The sequence below is a fragment of the Enoplosus armatus genome, chromosome 13 (assembly GCF_043641665.1).
Source record: "Enoplosus armatus isolate fEnoArm2 chromosome 13, fEnoArm2.hap1, whole genome shotgun sequence".
Taxonomy (NCBI): Eukaryota; Metazoa; Chordata; class Actinopteri; order Centrarchiformes; family Enoplosidae; genus Enoplosus; species Enoplosus armatus.
The window spans coordinates 21,136,341-21,156,669 of NC_092192.1; the positions used below are offsets into that span (position 1 = coordinate 21,136,341).

Here is a 20,329-nt window from a genome sequence, read left to right on the forward strand (position 1 = left end):
CTCCCTTTCAGGCTAACTCAAAGAAACAGAAAGAACAGAAATGGGCCAGGGTAGACAGGAACGAAAAACAGCTTCTTACGTATATCCACATTTTCTTTTTTTTTTTTTAGATATTTCCCATAGACATTATAGGTTTGGTTTGAAGGGGGGATTCTGCTGGATTGTCTCACGTTTTTTTTTTCCCTGTAGAGGAGCATCACTGCAATGCAGCAACAGTAAATCTACTGAGGAGAGTGAGAGCCCTGAAGACTCTACCTAGTGCACTGAGAGTAGGGGGATCTATCTGGACACACTTGAGTCGGGGTGTTGTGAAGTGCAAACCATTAGTTCTCTAAACCCTCCCTATTCTAGCTAACATCATTTACCACCCTGGAAAACAAGCAGTGGCAAACTACACCTGAATACATAGCTGGAGAGCGTCCGGCCCTGTAAGTATACTCACAACATAGTTATTTTTCATCATTACAGTACAGTATAGAGCAATAGTTTTCATATACTTTTCATATCTTTTTTCATATTGCACCATCAGAGAATGGGACACAGAGAGAGATCAACAGAGACTCCATTTCCTAATTAAAACGAGATATGTGCAAACATGACTAAGGACTTTATTAACCAAATCAATTCTTCCCTGTAATATCCACAAATAAAAGTGATTTCTCTTTTTATATATATATTTATAGTAATAAGAATAATAAATCTTCACATTGGATCATTTCATAGTGTGACAAAATGCTCGACTGGGCCGTCCAGCCACGATCGTTATCCTCATTGTCTTTTAATTGGTCAGTCCCCATGCATCCATAGGAAATAGATTTTTTTTTCTTCAAAAAAAGTAACAATTTGAGAGCAGCTGAAAAGTTTGGACTGGTGTCAATTGCTTTCATTCCAAGATTTCTCCCAAGTTTCATTCAGTGTTTCAGAGGGATATTCCATAGGAAAAAAATGACTCCAAATGGTCATCTTCCACTCCAGAAAAAAAGAAAAAGTCCGGGTTCTTATGAAAACATTGTAGTAATGGTGATAATAGATCATTTGGTAATCAATAATTAATGATCATTAATAGCTGACAACTAACAATTAATAATCACTGATTAATCATAAAGAATGAACAATAATCAAGAATAAATAATGCTCCCTCGTTACTCAATTAGTTTGGCAAAGCTCCGGCTGGAGTCGTTTCCGATGAGTGAATCTTTTCTCAAGTGAAACAAACGAAAAACAAAAAGAAAATACAAACAAGAGAGAAAAGAAAGCTCTAAAATAAATTAAAGGAGATTAGTAAAAGTGACCCCGCCCTTGCAGGGGGTGGGGGGGGGGGCGTATATACAGAACTGCGTGGTGAAAGTCAGTTTACTGCACTTGAGTGTTAAGTCCAGTGTTAGAGTGAGTTCTAGTCCGGCCCTAGGTGCCCCTGCTGTTATACCAGCGTGTAGGACTTTGCGTAGGGGTTGCTGCTCTGTTTGAGATGTCCTCGCGAGTCCAGCAGGGACTCCTGGGAGGTGCTGAGCTTGGCGGCTTGGGCCAGCTCGGAGCCCTCTCTGTGGGGGAGTGTGGCCGCAGAGCCGGGCTGCCACTGGGCCACTGGGTCCCTGCTGGCCTGAGGGGCCTCTGTGGGCGTTGGGGGCGCCATGCGAGAGGGCCGCTTCAGTGAGCGACTCTTCTGGGGCTCCAGACAGGCCTGACCCATGGCCGCTCTCTCCCCACTAGCTGTCCCCCTGGATGACCCCGAGCAGGACATGCCTCGGTTTAACAGGAAGTCCATGCGCAGGTATGGAGGAAGGTGAACCAACTCGCCCCCTGCAGGACAGATCAGAGTTAGGTCTCAGAGACAACGCATGCAGACGTTCCCGCCACCTGAACGCCACCTTATTTTACTAGTGTTAAACATATCAAGACGCTGCTTTGGACCTGACTCCATGTGTTGTGTTCAGAAGACTTTGTTCATTTTTGGTCCTCAAAGGAGTCCATCTTTTTACTCACCTTCATACATCTTTGTCAACGTATCAAAGCAATAAATCAAAAGAGTTCACTCGTCATGATCACAGACATACGAACTGTCCCTCGGGGTCCTTGCTCTGACACTGACGTCATCTACTTCAATGGTAAGATCTTACCCTCAACCTTCGCTAGACTTACAATATATTCTATGACCATTAGACTGTTTTCTTAAAATGAGTAAGTAGTATCTCTGCACAGCAGGGATTTCATGTACAGTACGTTTATCCTATCAAGCCGGATTTTTCAATATGTCTTAGCACATACACTTGAGCATCTTATATTTACACGTTAAGACTTAACATGAATCTCTTCAGCAGTTGTAACTGTCTATGGAAAGAAAAAGATGGCTAATATGTCAATGTGTAATGTCCTCCATATTTCCTGCCTTAGATTTTCAAGATTTGTTCTCATGAATTTTTAGTGATGTGAAATATTAATTGTCTAATATCTCGGAATGTCCCATTGTATTTAACTCTGAGAGGGAAAATTGGGGAACCATTAAATCGAAAATTCAGAGACTTTCAGCCTAACTCAACTGAGACAATCATCAACATTTGGCTTCACTGTCTGCATTAGAGTCACAGTTAATGGTTAGCTATCAATGTTAGACAGGACGTTGAAGTTTAGGCATTAGCATCGCAATGAAGACAGTTGTTAAAAAAGGTTAGCATGCCGTCGGGGGTTCAGGCCGAGACAGATCTGTGGCCTCACCCGGTCTGTGGGCCTTGGGCACGGCCATGTTCATGACCCTGCTGACGTCCTGAGGCTTGGGCGGGGAAGCAGTGAAGCGGCAGATGCCTGATTCGGACGGTGTGCTGGAGGTCAGGCTGTCGGTGTAGTCGTTGGTGCCCGCCGTCATCTGCTCTGAGGAAGTGTCAGAGATGAAGCATTCGGTGATGGTGAATTTGGCGTGGCGCAGCTGCTCCTCCATCTTGGCGTGCTCGTAGGCTCTGGCGAGCTCCTCGTAGGTGGAGGACGCGCTCTCTGTTGACACCATACTGCTCCGCGCTCGGTCTGGACACGGGCCGGGGTTATTGGAGGGATTAGTGTCAAGAGTTAGTGGCAGAATAGTTGGGACGTAACGCTGTTAAAGTTGTCAGACAACTGATTTGCTGTTAGAGATGAGAGAGTAGTGTTATAGCTACGTTTTGAAGCAGCTGTATCCAGATGTGTGGCTTACCTGTGTCCTGAGATGGGCTGACGCTGTAGCTGTCACTTTCCTTGTCAACAGAGCCTGCAACTCTGGGTGTGGGCAGCCTCCAGTCAGTGCTGAGAGTGTGGGAGGAGACAGGGGGGTGTGGGCGGTTCAGGGTCCACTGGCTGGCGTAGCGGTTGCGAGCCGCTGGGCCGGCTTTGGCCGTGCGGCGGGCTGTAGGGTCTAAAAAAGGAGGAGGAGAATGAGTGTTTATGCAGATGATAGGAAATGGTCATGACTGGTATGCTAACAGTAACGAATCCCCTGCATCTCATTTCCAAAAACAAGGAAACATCAAGCTCAGCACTGCGGGTGGTGGGAAGCACTCGTAGGCCTACAGGTGGAGGTGTGGCTAATGGAATGCTACATGAACAACAGCAGCAGCCGTGCGGAGCAAAGCAGAACAGGGCACTGCCTGCTTGAAGGTTCCCGGTGGAGTTTCTGGACCTCTAGTAGCGCTATAGACAAACAAATGAGTCCCTGCTTTTGTTTGTCTCATGAGTGCACACGAGGACGCGGGTGACGCGATGCACGGTCCCGCCAATGGTTTCACACTATTCCCCCTGGTATACGGGTGACGGTAATGTGCCAAGATATGTTGCAATGCGCCAACAAAGGCAGTGAAGAAGAAGAAGAAGACTGCAGGCTAGTAAACAATTTAAAAGTGTTGAAAATGTTTTATGAGGAGGGACATGCATTCATGTTTGTCAGAGCTCAATGATACTACAATGAGTTTTGGTGAGTAACATGACTTTTGTTTGCAAGAAAACTCCACAGGGCACCTTTCAGCACATGATCGTGTGCTGGATATATTGTATGTTGCAGTGTGAGCAGTACGCCATGTGAGGGTGGTGGTGGTGACTTGAGCAGGCTGAGCTTCATTTTGTATAAAGCCCTCAGCATACACCAGAGGTAAACAAAAGGCACATCAATGGAGGAAAAATACAAAATAACTAAAGGAAAAAGTGTTTGTTTTTACATTTGATGTGTTATGAAGTTAAAAAAAAAAAGCGTCCGTACTGGACTTACTGGTTCCTGGTCTGGCATCAGACACATCCACCAGTGGACCGGTGGCTTGGGACAGGGACTGGTAGTGGACTGTGTGGGTGACTGTGGACGACTTCTGTTTCTGGGTCTCCCCGAAGTCGTTATCTGTCAGTAACACGGTGGACCGGTCGTCTGTGGGACAGCAAGAGACACGAGCTCAGCTCTGCAAGAACCAGGTTCACTTGCTGTATGCAGCTTCCTGTATGGCAGCAGTACACACTAGCAGAGAGCTTACCAACAGTCTCCATGGTGTCTCTCTCCTCGATCAGGAGCTGGGCTCGGGGGATGTCGATGTGCATGCGGAGTGTCTGCTGCTGTTTGTTAATTGGCTCTGCTGGACGTGTGTTTTTACTGAGGAGCACAAACAAAAGGAGAACTGGATTATTGGAAACCCTTGTCGTAAATTCTCCCCAGATGACATACTGAGACACTTGATAACAGTCGAGCAGTGAAGTTGTTCTCACCTCATGAGCATCTCAGCCAAACTTTTCGCATCTGGGAAACAAACAGAGAGAACATCACTTTGCTTGTTGAACGCGAGAGAATAGAAGCTAAACATCATGTTAGACGGCCTCTCTCGTCTCACCTCGGAGCCTCTTGAGCCTCTGCTCCCTCCTCCTCCTCCTCAGCACCAGCAGCCCGATGAAGATCACAACAATGCCCACCAGCACGCAGGAAATGGTCACCATCATCTTCAGACCTTCGCCGCCCCCGGAGTTGTCCTCACTCACATTGGGTGCCTTCACCAAAGGTGCGATGGTACCTGTGCGGAAGAAACATGACGTGTTATGACAGATGCATCCCACATGGGCTGTAAGACACCATTCGCATGGAAGGGAACAACTGTCAGCTTCATTTGTGTCCTTGAACATTTTCTTCTGAGCGATCACGTACAGAGTTCCACCACAAGCTGCTGGACTCTGTTAATATCAGCACTTGACCTTTTTGCCGAATTGGCAGTAAAACCTGGTTCCCATCCTGCCAAACTCTATTTAAATGCGAATGAACTCATCCGTCATAGCTAAACGCTCAGCCGGATTTCTCTCTCCAACAGCTCCAGGATGTCAGTGAAGGAGGAAGTGAAGTGGGTTTGGTCTTCCGAGCTGATTATGGAAGAATACCACTGAGCTCCTGGGGGTGCGATATGAGCTGGCAGCATCCGTTATATCAGAGGAGATCATGGAATTATTTAACTCAGTAGGCTTGTGATGGAGGTGTCGTAAGCAGCAACCAGCCACAGCCAAAGCCAGGGAGGCAGCATGAAATGTGTTTTTTATTGCCCAATTCATCAAGGGAACCTCAATCACCTCCAGCCTCGAGGTTCTGCCATTAACAGAAAGTGATTTATTCCTCTTTTGCCTCAGATTGCTACTGTTATCCAGACTCAGTGTGGTACAGCTACTGGAAGCGTATTCAACAGTCAGAGTGTCTCTGGAGCAGCTCCCTGACACGTTCAGCAGACCATGACAGATACTCCCAGCGACTGTTCCCTTTACTCACTTCCATCATAGCTGAGCGTTGCAAACTTGACCCTCTTCTCAGCGTAGCCGGCGCTGTTGTAGACCTTCATCTGCAGCTCGTACCAGGTGGCCTCCTGCAGGTCGTACAGGATGTAGCTCTTGGTGAGGGAGGTGCGCTGTGCCGTGGTCCACGTGGGCAAGTCTACAGGCCGATACTCCAAGGTGAAGGAGGTGATGGGGCACCCACCGTTATTCCAGCCGTTCAGGTTGAGCTTGACCCGAGTGGCGTTGATGCTGGTGAAGAGCTCCTGTTCTTTAGAGTACTGAGGTTCTGCAGAGGGAGGAGAAGGAGAGCCTCAGTTTAAGAAAACCAGCAAACCTCAACATTTGGAACCAAAACTGAAGCCATAGCCAGCTCATTTTTAGCATTCAAAAGAGTTGCTTAATCATTTTCTGCTGATTTATTCCATGAATCGACGAATCAATTCAGCTCTAATAAAATATCCCACCAAATTGGTAGAAAATGCATTACATTTTGCAGAATACTCGTTCATTTACTAATCAATTACATTATCAGGAAAGAAAAAGCAATATATCTCTAAAGAAACTACTTTATTATATCATAATTAATTACCATAGCAGGTTTTTCTAAAGACAATAAAATACTTATTAATAAAATTACATAAAATCTATCAATATTTAAATCAACTATTATCAAAAGAAAACATATTTCTTTATACCTTTCCCATGGGTCTTTGCTTCAATGATCTCACTGATGCGTCCTGGCCCCACTGCATTCTGGGCTGTGAGTGTGAACTTGTACCAGGTGCCACACTTGAGGTTCTCCAGCCGGTAGGAGCGCTCACTGGGACTGATGGCAAAGTTACCCCACTGCTCGCTGTTGTCCTCAGAGTACTGCAGAATGTAGCCTGGAAAAGAACACGTGTGTGTGGGGGGGGGTGTGTGAATGAACAGCCCTTCTGGTAAACTGAATAAAAACCCCAACAGGAACAAAAACACGAACAACAAGAAGAAAAACAGGGTTACGTCTGTCTGACCTCTTATGGAGCTGCCGCCGTTGTCTCCAGGGATCCAGGACAGGGTGATTGAGGTGGTGGTTGTCTTGGTCACTGTGAGGCGAGGCTGGTCAGGTGGAACTGAAGGAAGCAGAAGCAGAAACAAGCGTGTGCCACTGAAAAAGTGAATTTGCATCCCACACAGAGCGTTTGCTAACAAGGTGTGCAAATGCATTAACACCGATCCACAGGTGCAGCATATTCAAAGCATCGTGTGTGTGTAAGTGTTAGAAATTGTGATGGCCACTAGTTCTTACCTTGAACCTGCAGGTTGAGGACGATCTTGTCCGACCCAAAGCTGTTACTGGCCACGCAAGTGTAGTTCCCAGAATCCTCTGCTTTCACTGTGCGAATAACAAGGCTGCCGTTACCGTGGACGCTGCGCCGGCTGTCAATCACAACAGGTGCTGGGGTTCCATTGCTGAAACAGAGATGTGTTTAGAATTAGCATTGCTAACTTTGAAGAGACAAATTAAACTACTGATGGAGACTTTATCTGTGTGTGTGTGTTTGTGCTGTACTCACATCTCCTTCAGCCACTTGATGGTTGGGGATGGATCACCCACTGCTTTACAGGGCAGCACAATATCCCTCATCCAGGGGGTCGTTACTGTCCTGTTGAAGGTCAGGATCCGAGCCGGAGCTGCAAAAACACACACATGCTTCATCAGCCCTCTAACCCTTGAGCTCACTGAGTCAGGACTACAGGCTCAGGGGTCACAGCCTGACGGTGTTTCTGTCTGCATCTGAGCAGCGGAGCAGGGTGGGGGGTGGCATCCATAACCTAGACCTCAGACAGGATGTGAACGTCCTCACAGGAGCCGTATCAGCATATGCAATCAGCTTATCAGCTCTCACCAAGCATGTAAAGTGTTGACAGGGCCAAACACAGGGTGCTTTACATTCAACTGATGCTCCCCTACCTGTCTTCTCATAAGGAGATGCTAGGACTGAGCTACTTTTTCAAGCACCCACAAAGATCAGTTGCACCTACCCTCTGCCATGGGTTTGACAGTGATGATTTCGCTGGCGTTGCCCCGGCCTGCGGCGGTGACGGCCACCACCCAGATACTGTACTGACGGTTCCTGCTCAGGTTGGGGATGCGGTAGAAGAACACATCTGGGGCCGCCTCAAACTCACTGCTCACCTGAGTGAGGGAGGACATTCAGGGCCGTCATAAGTCATCATATTTTCCATCCACGTTAAACAGTGACTTCATGTTAAAGGACAAGTCTGGTGATATTCTGCATTTTTAATATTGTCGACAAATGCCATAAAGACACCAAAACCAACAATGAATTGATACGTCATCCCACACACAGGCACACGTGAGTAAACAGCACCAGGACCAGGCTTTTGAAAGCTGAAAGTCTCAGGTGTGCTGCAACTCTGACCAGCATCACCGATGAGTGTGGTGAGTCCACTTTCACGTCACAGCAGCAAATGGACGTCAAACCACTGCAGGTCAAAAAAAAAAACTACAACGCCCAGCTGTTTAATGGAAACACTTTACTTTAGGAATGAATAACCTCTGAGCTGAGCGCCACAGACAGGGTAGGGAAGTCAGAAAGCATTGAGAGACGGACTAACACATTGTTGGTTTTGGTCTTTTCATGGGATTTGTTGACAATAAGAAAAATATAGAATAACGGCAGCCTTATCCTTTAAGTTGTTTTAGTTAAGTCCCGGTTTTAAATTAACCCGATCCAAAATGCTAAATTGTGAATTATGCTGTTTTTAAGCTCATTTTACCGTGGGGTGTGGGTTGGAGCAGAAAACGGTGTATTTCCTGATGATGCCGTTCACTTTGAGAGGGGGCAGCCAGGACACAAACACCACAGAGTTCGATGCAGCTGCTGCCTTCACGCCCGCGGGGGGACCAGGAACTAAAAGGAAGAGATGATCTAGTTGATATATTTCCCACATTAAGCTAATATTATTACTCTGGAGATTTTTATAGTTCTTTTTAATACTGATTATAAAGCAAGATAACAGATGGCCAAATGTCATATTCTGCAGCACTTCCTGCTACATGCAGGAGTTACAGCCCTCCACTTAATAAGCATATTTAAGACCCTGCCGCCTCCTTGCCTCATTTTTACCACAGGGGTTCATTCACTGCTGCAAAATACTCTCAATTTAATTAATTTAATTTAATTCAAAACTGACATTTCTCCATTTAATGTTAAGATCAGAAGTTCTTTTATTCCTTGATGCCCTACAGCAGCGAGTCAAACTCACACAAGTCTGAGCATGTCTGCAAAGCAGCTTGAGTGAGACACAAGCTCGCCTTGACAAGTGCAGTGTGACAGCTGCCCTTATTGCCTTTTATCTTCCTACCGTCCTCCTTGGTGCGGGTGTAAATCTGTTCACTGCGAACGCCGTCTCCAGCTCTGGTGAAGGCCAACACCTGGATGCTGTAGTTGGTGTACTTCTCAAGTCCATCCAGCTCCAGAGAGGGCTTCGAGGTCGTCACATTCCTGATCTCTCCGAGCTCTAATGGACAGAAACCGGGACAGGAGAGGAGGAAGTTGGGAGGGGGTGAGGGGTTCAGTGAGAACACCTCAGGTCAAAGGCCTTATCCAATGCAAGTCTCTTATTGTAAACAATCCAGTGCTATGACAAGCTGCCACTGGTCCCAACATGTGACTAATACATTATACAGCAGATCACATACTTAAAAGCAGGTGTCAGGCCCAGGGGTGTCATGGCACAGCCTTGGATATAATGTCATATTCAATCAAGTTTAAACAACCCCGCGTCCGAGGACTGCTGCGGTGGCAGGTCTTCACTGGCAACCTGCTACCTTCAGCTGTTAGGGTCTGAATTATTGATGTCTCTTTGTCACTGCTCTCTGTCCATATCCCTTCTTAACAATGTTTTCTTCTCCCTCCTTTCCCTCCTTCCACTTCTCTCCAGAGGTCCAAGAGACCAGCCGCATCTCTTCTTCTCTGGCTTTTAATGAGCAATTTAAATACCCATAGCACTTGCAGGCCTGCAGACGTCTTACCTTACCAGTAAATGCATGTTGTGCGCGATTGTGTTCGCCTCGTGTCTTGTTATACTGTCCAGGTACAGAAATGAAAACAAATCTGAAACCATTAGTAGATAACAGCTCAAGAGGCTCTAAATCATCAATTTGTAGACGGTAACAGAAATAATGATGTATGCTGTCTCGCCATCAACTCTTACAAATGTCACCAATCGCTGCGAAGTGTTTCTATGTTGTTTCTCTCACCTAAATGTTATGATCTTTACTTCCTGGTTCTAAGTCTGTTTGGCTCTGTTTGGTCAACAGTTCAATGGGGGATACTGCTCCTTTGATGTGTGACTGACAGTCTTTAGTCTAATCAGGGTTGACAGGGTGGAGGTGACTTCTTCACGTGAAGTATTGGACACCGCAGGACTATTACAAATAACGATTAGCTGTGGCCCTAAACATTTGAATATATAATCCTATATGTCTGGAATGAAGTAGAATATATAATGTAATATATAATATCAACTATATAACTTAACTTACATGAATGCAAGCAGCAGGCTCTGAAATGATTCAGTGTAACCTTAATATAACGTTAATAACTGTTACTGTCTCAAAAAAAATCAACCATTGCGAAACAAAGCTGATTCCAATAACACCGGTGTGCTGATTCAACCTGCGCCTCTGTTTTTTAGAGAGGGCTTCTGTCTCCCTCTGCTGGTCAGTGACGTTACATTCTCTTGCACTGATCAACGGCTCTTGACTGGGATTAAGATGAATATATAACTAAGTTTAATTGCAAGTGATGCATGTTAAGTGTGGAGTGTTGACTATCATGTATGTATATATATTTACATACTATTATAAGCCAAGCCATTTAGAAACATAACATTTAAATGTAACTTTGAGCATTCGCCCATGGAGCTACAGACTGTTACCATGCAAACTAGTCCTGGCTGTCAAGTCGCGCGCGTTCGTGTTCTATAGGCAGGCCAACATGATGTGACAGCGCAGGGGTCAAAGGTAATCGTGTTGTCACAACCAATCCCACTGACAAAAACCAGGCATGTGACAGTGGCATGGCACGCTGTCTGACTTCCACAGGGGCATGCAGACTTTTGGTTACTCAGATACCCAAAACACACCTGGGTATGAGCTTTTAACGTGCTCATTAGCATCAGTAACAACCCTCATTACTTCCTTCATCATGTAAACCATGATATCATAACCTTTTGCATACTGGATAAATAAATACTGGCTCACATCAAGACTGAACCTCAGCCATTTGATGAAAGGCAATAAAAATATTCACTTTTCACTTTGACCCAACTGATACAAGGTAAGTCGCTCTCTGTGGTCTCCTCTCTGTGTGGGTTTTTTTTCTACATTTACTAGTAATAAAATAATGACGGAATTGCCATTTAAACCATTTTGGGTAAAGTAAAATATTATCATTAATATTTTCTATTTCTCCATTTTTTTCTATCTACAATTTATTTTTCAATGATTGGCCTAATTGTTTCCTTTTTGACTCATCTATTACATTTTACTGAATCTTTGTGATGTATTAATTCACTATGTTCAATAATATATATTTTTATTCTTTAGTTAGTTATTTCTTTCTTTTCTATTTTGGTCGGTTCCATATGCACGGTATGCCCCTGACACAGGAGTTTAAGTCCAGCTCTGCTCTGATTGGTCCAGTCTGAGAGTAGACTCTTAAAGGTGCCCTATGTTTACATTCAGTATTACTCACCAAAACACATTGATACACATATCCTTCAGGTCTAACAAAAGGTGTCGAGTTCATTTTCGTCCTGTTTGCAAAGCCGATTTTTAAAGCACTCTTTACTAGCTTGCAGTCCTCTTCTTCCCTGCCATTTCTCATGCACTGCAGCATATCTTGGCGTGTTGCCATGACCTGTTCAGCGCATACACGCGCGTCCTCGTGCACGTTCACAAGATAAACAAAACACTGACCTACTCTTAGATAACTCCAGAGCACTACCACAGGTAGCGAACCTTTAATCACCTGAGTGATGCATGTTTTTGTGTCAATATATACTGTTTTGTTATTTGACAATGCCTGATGAAAGCCTCTGTTCTGTTTTCAAATTAAATTCACCGGGAGTTATTAGTGTGGCTCTTTTGTCTGAACTTTGTAGAAAACCTGCAATAACAGAGTCATGGTTGTTAAAGTTAATTCCTGTTAAAAGAGCAATCAAGCTTTTAAATGTTCCTAAATAGTTTGATGACAAAGTGTAGATATGTGGGGACTGTGGCATTCTTATCCACATCTGTAAAAGGCTAATGATAATGCCGATGTGAACTCTCCTGCATACTGACTGTATTTTTCTATATCGCTATGTATGTAACAGCGAATGCCTTGAAGTAGTGTACAGATATGAATGTGTACCTCCATCAGGCAGGTTGGCCCAGTAGATGACCCTAAAGCCCAGCAGGTTGCCATTCAAAGCGTCTTTGGGAGGGGTCAGCCAGGACAGAGAGATGACCTCTGGAGACGTGGCGGTGGCCTGGACGTTCTCTGGAGGACGACTGGGCACTGAAGGGGAAGAGCCATATGAAGAAGAAGTATGAAAAAGACAAGATGTGGCAGCGCCCTCTCATCTCCACTAGGTTGTGATATATCCTCACAAATCTCTCCCAAATGAAACAGTGCTGTCTGCCTCTTTGAGAACAGCACATTCACAGCTGTGTTGTGTTGACAACACCACTGTTAGGACACAGGGGTTAGATGGACTCACATATATTAAACATATCATATCTAATACCCAGAATCTCTTCCTGGTTTTTGAAGTAGTTAGTTAGTAGTATTGACTTTTAGCAAGTCTTTTTCATTATGTTGTATCAGACTTCCTTTACTAATGTTCTCTTGTTATGGTTTTATTCAGAATATTCTAGTATTCAGTACTTCATCTCCCTCCTGTCTTACCGTCCTCCAGCGTGGTAGCAGCCACCTCTGTGGAAGAGGGCCCTGTCCCGGCGCTGTTGCTGGCTTGCACCACGACTCCATACTGGGTGAACTTCTTCAGGTTGTCCAGCACCAGGCTTTCTGCATTGTCCCCTGTGGTCTCCACGCTGATCACACTGAACTGGTAGTTTCCACCTGAGCTGTACTCCCTGTAGCCCACCTGGTAGCCTCTGATGGCTCCATTCTGGAGGTGCTTCTTGGGCGCCTGGCAAAGGAATGACACTTTTAAAGACCCAAGACCTTCAAAGGTCCAGGTTAGGTAACCTCTTCTGTTTTTCACCCATGCCCCTGGTAGCATCTGGCAATAAAATACATCTTGGGTAATGTAATCATATGTGGAGAGCTCGTACATAGCTCGTAATACACCGAAGTGGGGAGGGATGCATGGTGCCCACATATGCCGATGCATTCCTTCAACTTTTGTAGTACAATATCTGAATAGCACTATAATCCTCCCGGACAGTTTGTCTTTGCCAATAACTCAGTGAAAGTACTAAAGTTGGCGGCCAAAATGAGGCACCACATACAGCAGCCAACGCAAGCCTCTTCTTTAGCTGCATGGCTGAGAGGAAATGTGCAGCAGTCACAGTTCACCAATTTAAAAATGAGAGAGGAAGTAAAACGTGATTACAAGTCGTCATGTGAGGTGTATGTTTAGATACAGCTCCATTGATACAAGCACATGATGGGAAGAATAACCTCACCTAAACCACCAGACATGAAAATAAAGAGCTACACACACACACACACACACACACAGTTCTCTTAACGCCTGTATTTATTCAGGAATAGCCAGCTGAGAACGCATGCTGTTTGCCTCCAATATCCTGATTTACATTCATAAAGCAAAACAAAGTCACACCTGGGAGCTGACCAGTACAGCTTCAATCTCCCACTGCTTGCCGCTGAGCAGCTCAACTGCAGCAGTTGCAGGTTAAATGTTTAGCTCAAAGACTCATTGACTTAGAGGAGAGGACAATACTAAATTTCTGTGGGGATTTGAAACAGCACTCTTTCAGCCACAAGCCATGACTCAGCGCTGTCATCCCTGATTGTACCCATCTGGACACAGCCACACACTCCCGTCACGGACACACACCCACACACACACACATTTTTAACCCACGGGGTCGGATCCACTTACCCGCCAAGTGACTCGGATGCTCTGAGAGGAGAGGGCTTCCAGCTGCACGTCCTGAGGTGGTCCATCAGGAGCTGAGATCAGATCATCATCGTGCATATTAGAAAACTGTATGCATCCAACAACTCAACACAGAACCCCACCGAACAAATGTCTGGCTGTTTTAACAGCTGTGATGGTTGTATTTATAGGTGGCAGCTGAGGGTGAGGAGAAGTGCTCTGTCGGGGGGGGGGTGACAGAGACAGGAGATGAAGGGATGGGGGGCTAATTTGCAGAAGGGGTCCAGCCTCAGTCTATTGACCATAGTGTGACATTTACTACTGAGGCCGCTAATTGAAAAGTTCTGCTTTTAGTGCGGGGTCAGCGTGTGTTCAATAATGCAACAGAGTCAATGGGGCTGATGTCACCGGGCGGTTAATGAATTGACTCAGTCGGCCTGTTACCTCCTTTTGCCTCTTGTCTTTTGACTGGTGTCTTCCTCGCTGTTTCTGTTGCTCATAGTAACTGTTAACTGCTTGTGTATTTGAAAGTACGAGGGGAAAAAGCAAGTGTCACTGGTGCAGTTCCCTCTCACCAGCTTCGTCAGTGGTGATGGTGAGCTCGTTGCTGGCCTCGCTCTTGCCGATCAGGTTCTTGGCGAACATGCGGATGTTGTAGGTGGAGGAGGGGTGCAGGTCGATGATGGTGGCCTGGTTGAGCTGAGGTGAGACATCTTTGGTCTTCTGAGCGGTATCCCAGGAGGCTGTGGAGGGGAGAGGGTGAGGTTTATTGGGGTTACTGAAGTCAGGGGAGAGGTCAAATCTAAGTGCATTAGGACCGGCTATATTAAATCATAGCGCTGAGACAAAGTGAACGCAGGGATAATTCATCAACCAAAACATGATTCTCTACAAGCTTACACATTTTGACCTATTCTATGTGAAATTATTTTTTGCTCATACCGTCTAACTTTACAGGAGATACAAAATGTATTTTCTTATACCTGATTTGTTCTTGCTCTCAATATCGAAGCCTGTGATTGGGCTGTTGCCATCAAAACCCATAGTCCAGCGCAGTGCAATGGTCCTGTCCTTCACTTCTCTGATCTCCACCTCTGGGGGGTCTGGGGGCTCTACAAGGCACAAAGTTGACAAACACTTACCGAACTGCAACTGGTGTGAGGATTGAAAGGTTCCACTACGGCATTAATTTGTTTCTTCTCTGAGTGGTCGAGGTCGGTGCAGCTGTACCTTGCACTGTGAGCTGTATGATTCCTCTGTCTTCACCGAAGGAGTTGATGGCATGGCAGGAAAAGAAGCCGGAGTCCTCCCTCACTGTGGGCATGATCTGATGGATGCACAGGAGTGAGATGAGTATAAAAATGAACTGATGCAAAACACAATGGTGGATTTCCAGTGGTCCATTAGTGATAGATAAAAAAAAAAAAAAGCCAATATCTGATATCTTTACTTTTAGGGAGAGGTTTCCCCTCCAGTTATGGTTTCAACAACGTTTTGACTTGTGACCCATAAAAAGCACAGCCTCCTACCTGCAGGGTGGAGATGACTTCATCGCCCACCTCCTTGACAGAAACCACGTAGCGGCTAGTCTCAGGGTTGATGATGCGTTCCTCCTTCTCCCAGCGTACCATGATGGGTTTCTCACCGTGGGCCGTGCAGCTCATCTTCTTCTCCTCACCCTGCGTGGCCAGCGTGGTGTTGGGGTAGGATGTGATCATGGCAGGGACTGGAGCGGAAATGAGGTGGAGAAAAAGAGAAGAAGATGTCTCGTTAGATTTATTTTTGAACCACGTTGGTACTTGATTTGAGTTATAACTGAGAGATGTATGATGTATGTAAGTTTTGATGAAGCCAGTATCTCTGCCGAACTAAGTCTGTATCAGTCAACTAGAGGCTGCACATAAACACAGTTCAAACACAGCAACTAACCTCTTGTTATATTTAGCTTCACAAAGCTACCTACCTAGCCAGCTAACTAGTTACTTCTGTCGCATTTAAATTTAAAGATGTTCCTCAGAGAAAGACAAACAACTTTATTTCGTAAACACATTAGGTTGCTGAAGTCAACAGAAGCAAGCTAGTTAGCTGGCAGCTGCTGAAGTTGCTGAGAAAGGCAGAGAGCGTGTGATTGGCTAATAGGTGAGAGGGTGAAAAGTGACATCATGAATTAAAACTGTCACTGGGAACAATTGAAAAAAAAAAAATCAAATACAAACAGGCTTTCAGGGCATTCTGACAACCGTTTCTGTAATGAAACAAAGATGAACGGCAATTAAATTCCAATTACTCAGAATTAGAATTATGAAATACATTTGACATATTTTACATAATTTATTCATATGATATGGACACTTAAGGGCTCCTTAACGACCAAACATTATTGTACTACTGTTTAACTATGCCCAGGTATATTCAATCCAAAAGCAATGCTGGTTTGCGGCCTGTTTTCACATGATGTGTTAGTTTCGTGCTCAGTTCAGCTATGTATCTAGCTGTAATGCAGAAAAGCTCATTAACTTTCATTTCTAAAAAAACAAAAAACAAAAAAAAGAGTGGAAAAAAACTAGCTCAGATAAGGACCCCAAAGTATTCCCAGCACTGTTAATGCACTGTAAGTGAACGTTACAGCTTCCCTGTGTTGACAAGCAGCCTTGGCGTGTATCTTGTATCTGAGGGTCCTAAATGGCACAGTGATGCTCTAACAACACTCTGAAGACGCCACGCTAAACACACACTAACGACATACATGCCTCATTACACCCACAGCAGAGTGTATAACAACCCTCTGCTCCCAGATGCTCACACACACTCACCCCCGTACACACACACACAGACACACACACACACAAGCTCGTGCATGCACACAAATGTTTGCGCTCGCTCTCGCACACAAACACACAAAGCGTGACTTCGGTGATGTGATGGGAAGTGTCAGGCAAGAGGTTGCAAACATTTAAGCCTCATCTCTTATTCACTCTGCAGCCATTTGGGGCTCCGCAATGGAAAAGAACGCTGATTTATTTTGCATGACAAGTATGAATTTTTTGTGAGACACATTTAGAAGTGGGGGGGGGGGGGGGTAACCGCCCCAGCTTTATTTAAACGTTATCGTTTCAGTGCACAGATACTTTCATTTTGCCGTGTAAGTGGCTCAGAGGTGGCGCAGGGCGATGTTGTTGACACTCCTAGCAGAGTGGGACACCGAGCTAGGTGACAAAAAGCAAGGGCGGTGAAAGGACCGGGACAGCTCTGTGTAGACCATGTCTGTACTGTAAGCATCAAAGGCATTTCAGCATCCAGGAAACACATTACACACACACACACACACAAGCTACAGTATATTTGTGTTTAATAGCTGTGAGATAAAACAATTCTTTCTCACAGCCCAACACATACTGTCAGTGATATGCTGATACAACGAGTTGACGTGGCTTAGATGTACAGTTTTAATACTGCAATGATGCAAAAATATTACTGGTAATATGATTATGCTTTTAAAGGGAAATATTCAGAAATAGCTAGTATGATATTTATTCAAAAATGTTGTTATATTATTTATATGTATATATATATAAATAATATAACAACGTCAACGCAACACAAGCATGTGCTGTTTCTAGGCTCAAGGCAGCCATGAGGAACTGTAGAAAAAGTGAAAAATCTGCATTTGAGAGCTTTGAAGGACACAAAAACATACATATATTCACAGTAGAGAAGGCTTTGATGACAATAGATGAATACAAGGCAGCAATACAGCTCTTCTCCAGACTGAAAACATTTCCAGAAACTGTTTGAAATTGCTATTCAGACAAAGCAGACCTTCCGCAGAGCCGTCTATCCTTTAATCTACCAATGAAGGGAATATTAACTTAACGCTGCGTCATTAATCATCATCACTGTTCATTTGTTTTCTTGAATCAGTCACTGACATCAGCACAGACAAAATCATTTTGCATATTGGGGTGCTATTCCGTGTGGTGCTCTGATCAAACTACTCAAGTGATTTATATTTTAAGGTGTGAGCCCCACAGCAGCTCTGCAGTTGATATGTTACAAACATCAAAGTGAATTTGTTTCTCGCATCTTGATTTGAGATGAATGTCTAAGAAGGCAGACAAATACTCAACAATGGGAGTGTGTGTGCAACATGAAGAGGGCTCAGAGACGAGGCACATGCAATTTGCGCATCTAAGTGTGTTTGTACCTCTATCAGCTCGTGTCTGCGTATATGCATGTGTGTACAAATGTGTGTGTGTGTGTGTGTTTGTGTATACAAGCAGCCCAGCTGAGCCAGCCCTCAGGCGCACTTTGTGGCCCTGTAATTGTTGTGTTGATGTATTTCTTTAATATCCAGTGGAATTATGGGAACGGGACTGCGGGGAGGAGGGGGGGGGGGGGGAAAGAAAGAAAGAAAGAAAGAAAGAGAGAGGAGGTGAAGGAGGAAAAGGGGGGAGTCCCCTGTCTCATTAGGCATCAACTCCCTTGGTATCTAATTCGGCCTTGAACGCAACACACAGCAAACACACAGGGCTGAGCTGCCTGACAGAAGAAAAGGTGACATCACTGTAAATCTTATCTTATATCAATCACTGTGAGTCGCTTTGTCACTTTGAATCATCTTTGTTTCTGTTTCACTGTTTTATTAATAACTTGCTGTATGCACATACGTGGAAAAGACTACATCTGGGTTTATAAGCTCAAATGAAGCATAAATAGATGACTAAATAGTGCTCACTGTCCTTCACACCCATACACACACGGCTCCTCTTTACAAAAACAATAAGATGTCATGTGTTTATGTCGCACATTATCATTTTGTTGTTTAAATGTATTTCATTTTCATGTTTTCGTGCCTGAGGACCCCCTTAGAAACGAGATTGTGCATCTCAAGGGGTTTATTAAATAAAGAAATTCAAATAAAGAAAGAATGGAGGATGACAGAGAACAATGTGTGGCTGAGATTATTCCAAGAAAAGAAAACATCAGCATTACGTCTTTTGGAGAACCAAAGGATAGTAGAGTGTGTAGTGTATGTTTACTGCAGCACAATGTGCCTTTTATGTGGAGGTGAGGAGAGCCCTGTTCCTCCACAGCAACCCAGAGGGCAGTGATGATACGCTTAAGCCTGCAGGGGATTGTTGGGGATAGGCTGGCTGCTGATAGGCTACTCCCGTGAGACAAAAGCCCTCCCTCCCTCCCTTCTCCCAGGCTCCCTTTCACCTGGCCAGGTTACCATGCCAACCAGCATCGGACAGTCTCTCCTCTCCTTTCCTCTCCTCCTCCCCCTTCCTCTCTCTCCCCAGTCTCTACTCTTAGAAAAAGGGCCATTTCTAGTAGCCAGGAATAGAACATGGACCTGCCATTGATTTTCACAGGAGCATGATGATGATTACACAATCACGCCCTGAATGTCGCAATGCAGGGCCAAAAAAAAGCGATACAAATAGACAGTGTTTCTAGTGTCTCTAACTGGTGGTGTTAGTGATGAGGAAAACAGAATTAGAGGAGTCAGGAGAATGATAACAACACATATTTATAGCAGAATGGCTACTCATCTGTGATCAAAGACAGAAGGCAGTGAGACCATCTCAGAGGTTTTTCTCAGAGGCATCATTTGAGCCACACTCATTGTTGTTAACTAGCTTCATATTGGAATTCGCACAAGAAAGTTTAGAAAAAGAAAAGAATGATTGATGATGAGGCGATGAGGTCTCTGATGTTTGCAATGCACTTGTCAGATATCACTATTTTAACTGTATGAGAGCATGTGTCCTTTTCCTTGTGTTTTTTGTTGATGAAGAACAAATTTCTCTAGGGGGCACTATTTTCTTAATCATCCATTGTAACAATCAGCTGTCTGACTGCACAGGCTTTTCATCTATTTATTACAAATGAAACTGCTGCTGCTGCAAACAATGTCAAACCTCTCACCTGCAGTGCACCAGCGGATTTCTCTTGGAGTCTGCATCTGAACTGGGCCACAGGGCGCCCCGGCTCAATGGGGCCACGAGGGCCAGAGAAGAGAAGGCGAGCTGGGATGCGTATAGCTCCCTGCCCTGGAGGCACACTGTAAGTGGGTGCTGGGGAGAAGACGCTGTGGTTGGGTGCGGGGCGGGAGGGGGGAGAACTCTGTGGCGATAGCACAGAGATGACTGGTTCACTGGCCGCCTGCAATGTACTGAAATAATTCCCTTAGCTGCACAATTGGCTTGGACATGGTGCATGATACCAAATGTATGCCTGCAGACTGGGCGGGCTTGCTGTGCAAAGGTGGGAGGGAGGGAGCTAGGATGCAGATGAGTAAATAAGATGAAAGAAATAGAGATCACAGGAAGAGGGGACTTCCTTATGGTCGTCTGAAGGATGTTGTGCTCGGGAGACTGCTCAGTGACCACAAGACCATTTACCACTTCTCTTCAGTGAAGCCTCATTAAGT

General features: G+C 44.9%; 1 protein-coding gene across 1 annotated transcript in view; it reads right to left on the reverse strand.

Moving 5' to 3' along the window:
* Positions 1-1,420: 1,420 nt before the first annotated feature.
* dscama (Down syndrome cell adhesion molecule a) overlaps positions 1,421-20,329 on the reverse strand; it is a 66,443-nt gene continuing 47,534 nt past the window's right edge. The window contains exons 11-32 of the mRNA XM_070916975.1: positions 15,423-15,619; positions 15,124-15,220; positions 14,877-15,005; positions 14,469-14,636; positions 13,897-13,967; positions 12,714-12,957; positions 12,177-12,323; positions 9,121-9,276; positions 8,533-8,666; positions 7,774-7,927; positions 7,305-7,422; positions 7,037-7,200; positions 6,762-6,860; positions 6,444-6,632; positions 5,744-6,034; positions 4,830-5,006; positions 4,708-4,738; positions 4,479-4,594; positions 4,217-4,375; positions 3,182-3,379; positions 2,713-3,015; positions 1,421-1,800 (exon numbers count right to left, since the gene is read on the reverse strand). Coding sequence (XP_070773076.1) covers positions 1,421-1,800; positions 2,713-3,015; positions 3,182-3,379; positions 4,217-4,375; positions 4,479-4,594; positions 4,708-4,738; positions 4,830-5,006; positions 5,744-6,034; positions 6,444-6,632; positions 6,762-6,860; positions 7,037-7,200; positions 7,305-7,422; positions 7,774-7,927; positions 8,533-8,666; positions 9,121-9,276; positions 12,177-12,323; positions 12,714-12,957; positions 13,897-13,967; positions 14,469-14,636; positions 14,877-15,005; positions 15,124-15,220; positions 15,423-15,619 — 3,722 coding nt within the window. The remainder of the gene's footprint in view (positions 1,801-2,712; positions 3,016-3,181; positions 3,380-4,216; positions 4,376-4,478; positions 4,595-4,707; positions 4,739-4,829; positions 5,007-5,743; positions 6,035-6,443; positions 6,633-6,761; positions 6,861-7,036; positions 7,201-7,304; positions 7,423-7,773; positions 7,928-8,532; positions 8,667-9,120; positions 9,277-12,176; positions 12,324-12,713; positions 12,958-13,896; positions 13,968-14,468; positions 14,637-14,876; positions 15,006-15,123; positions 15,221-15,422; positions 15,620-20,329) is intronic.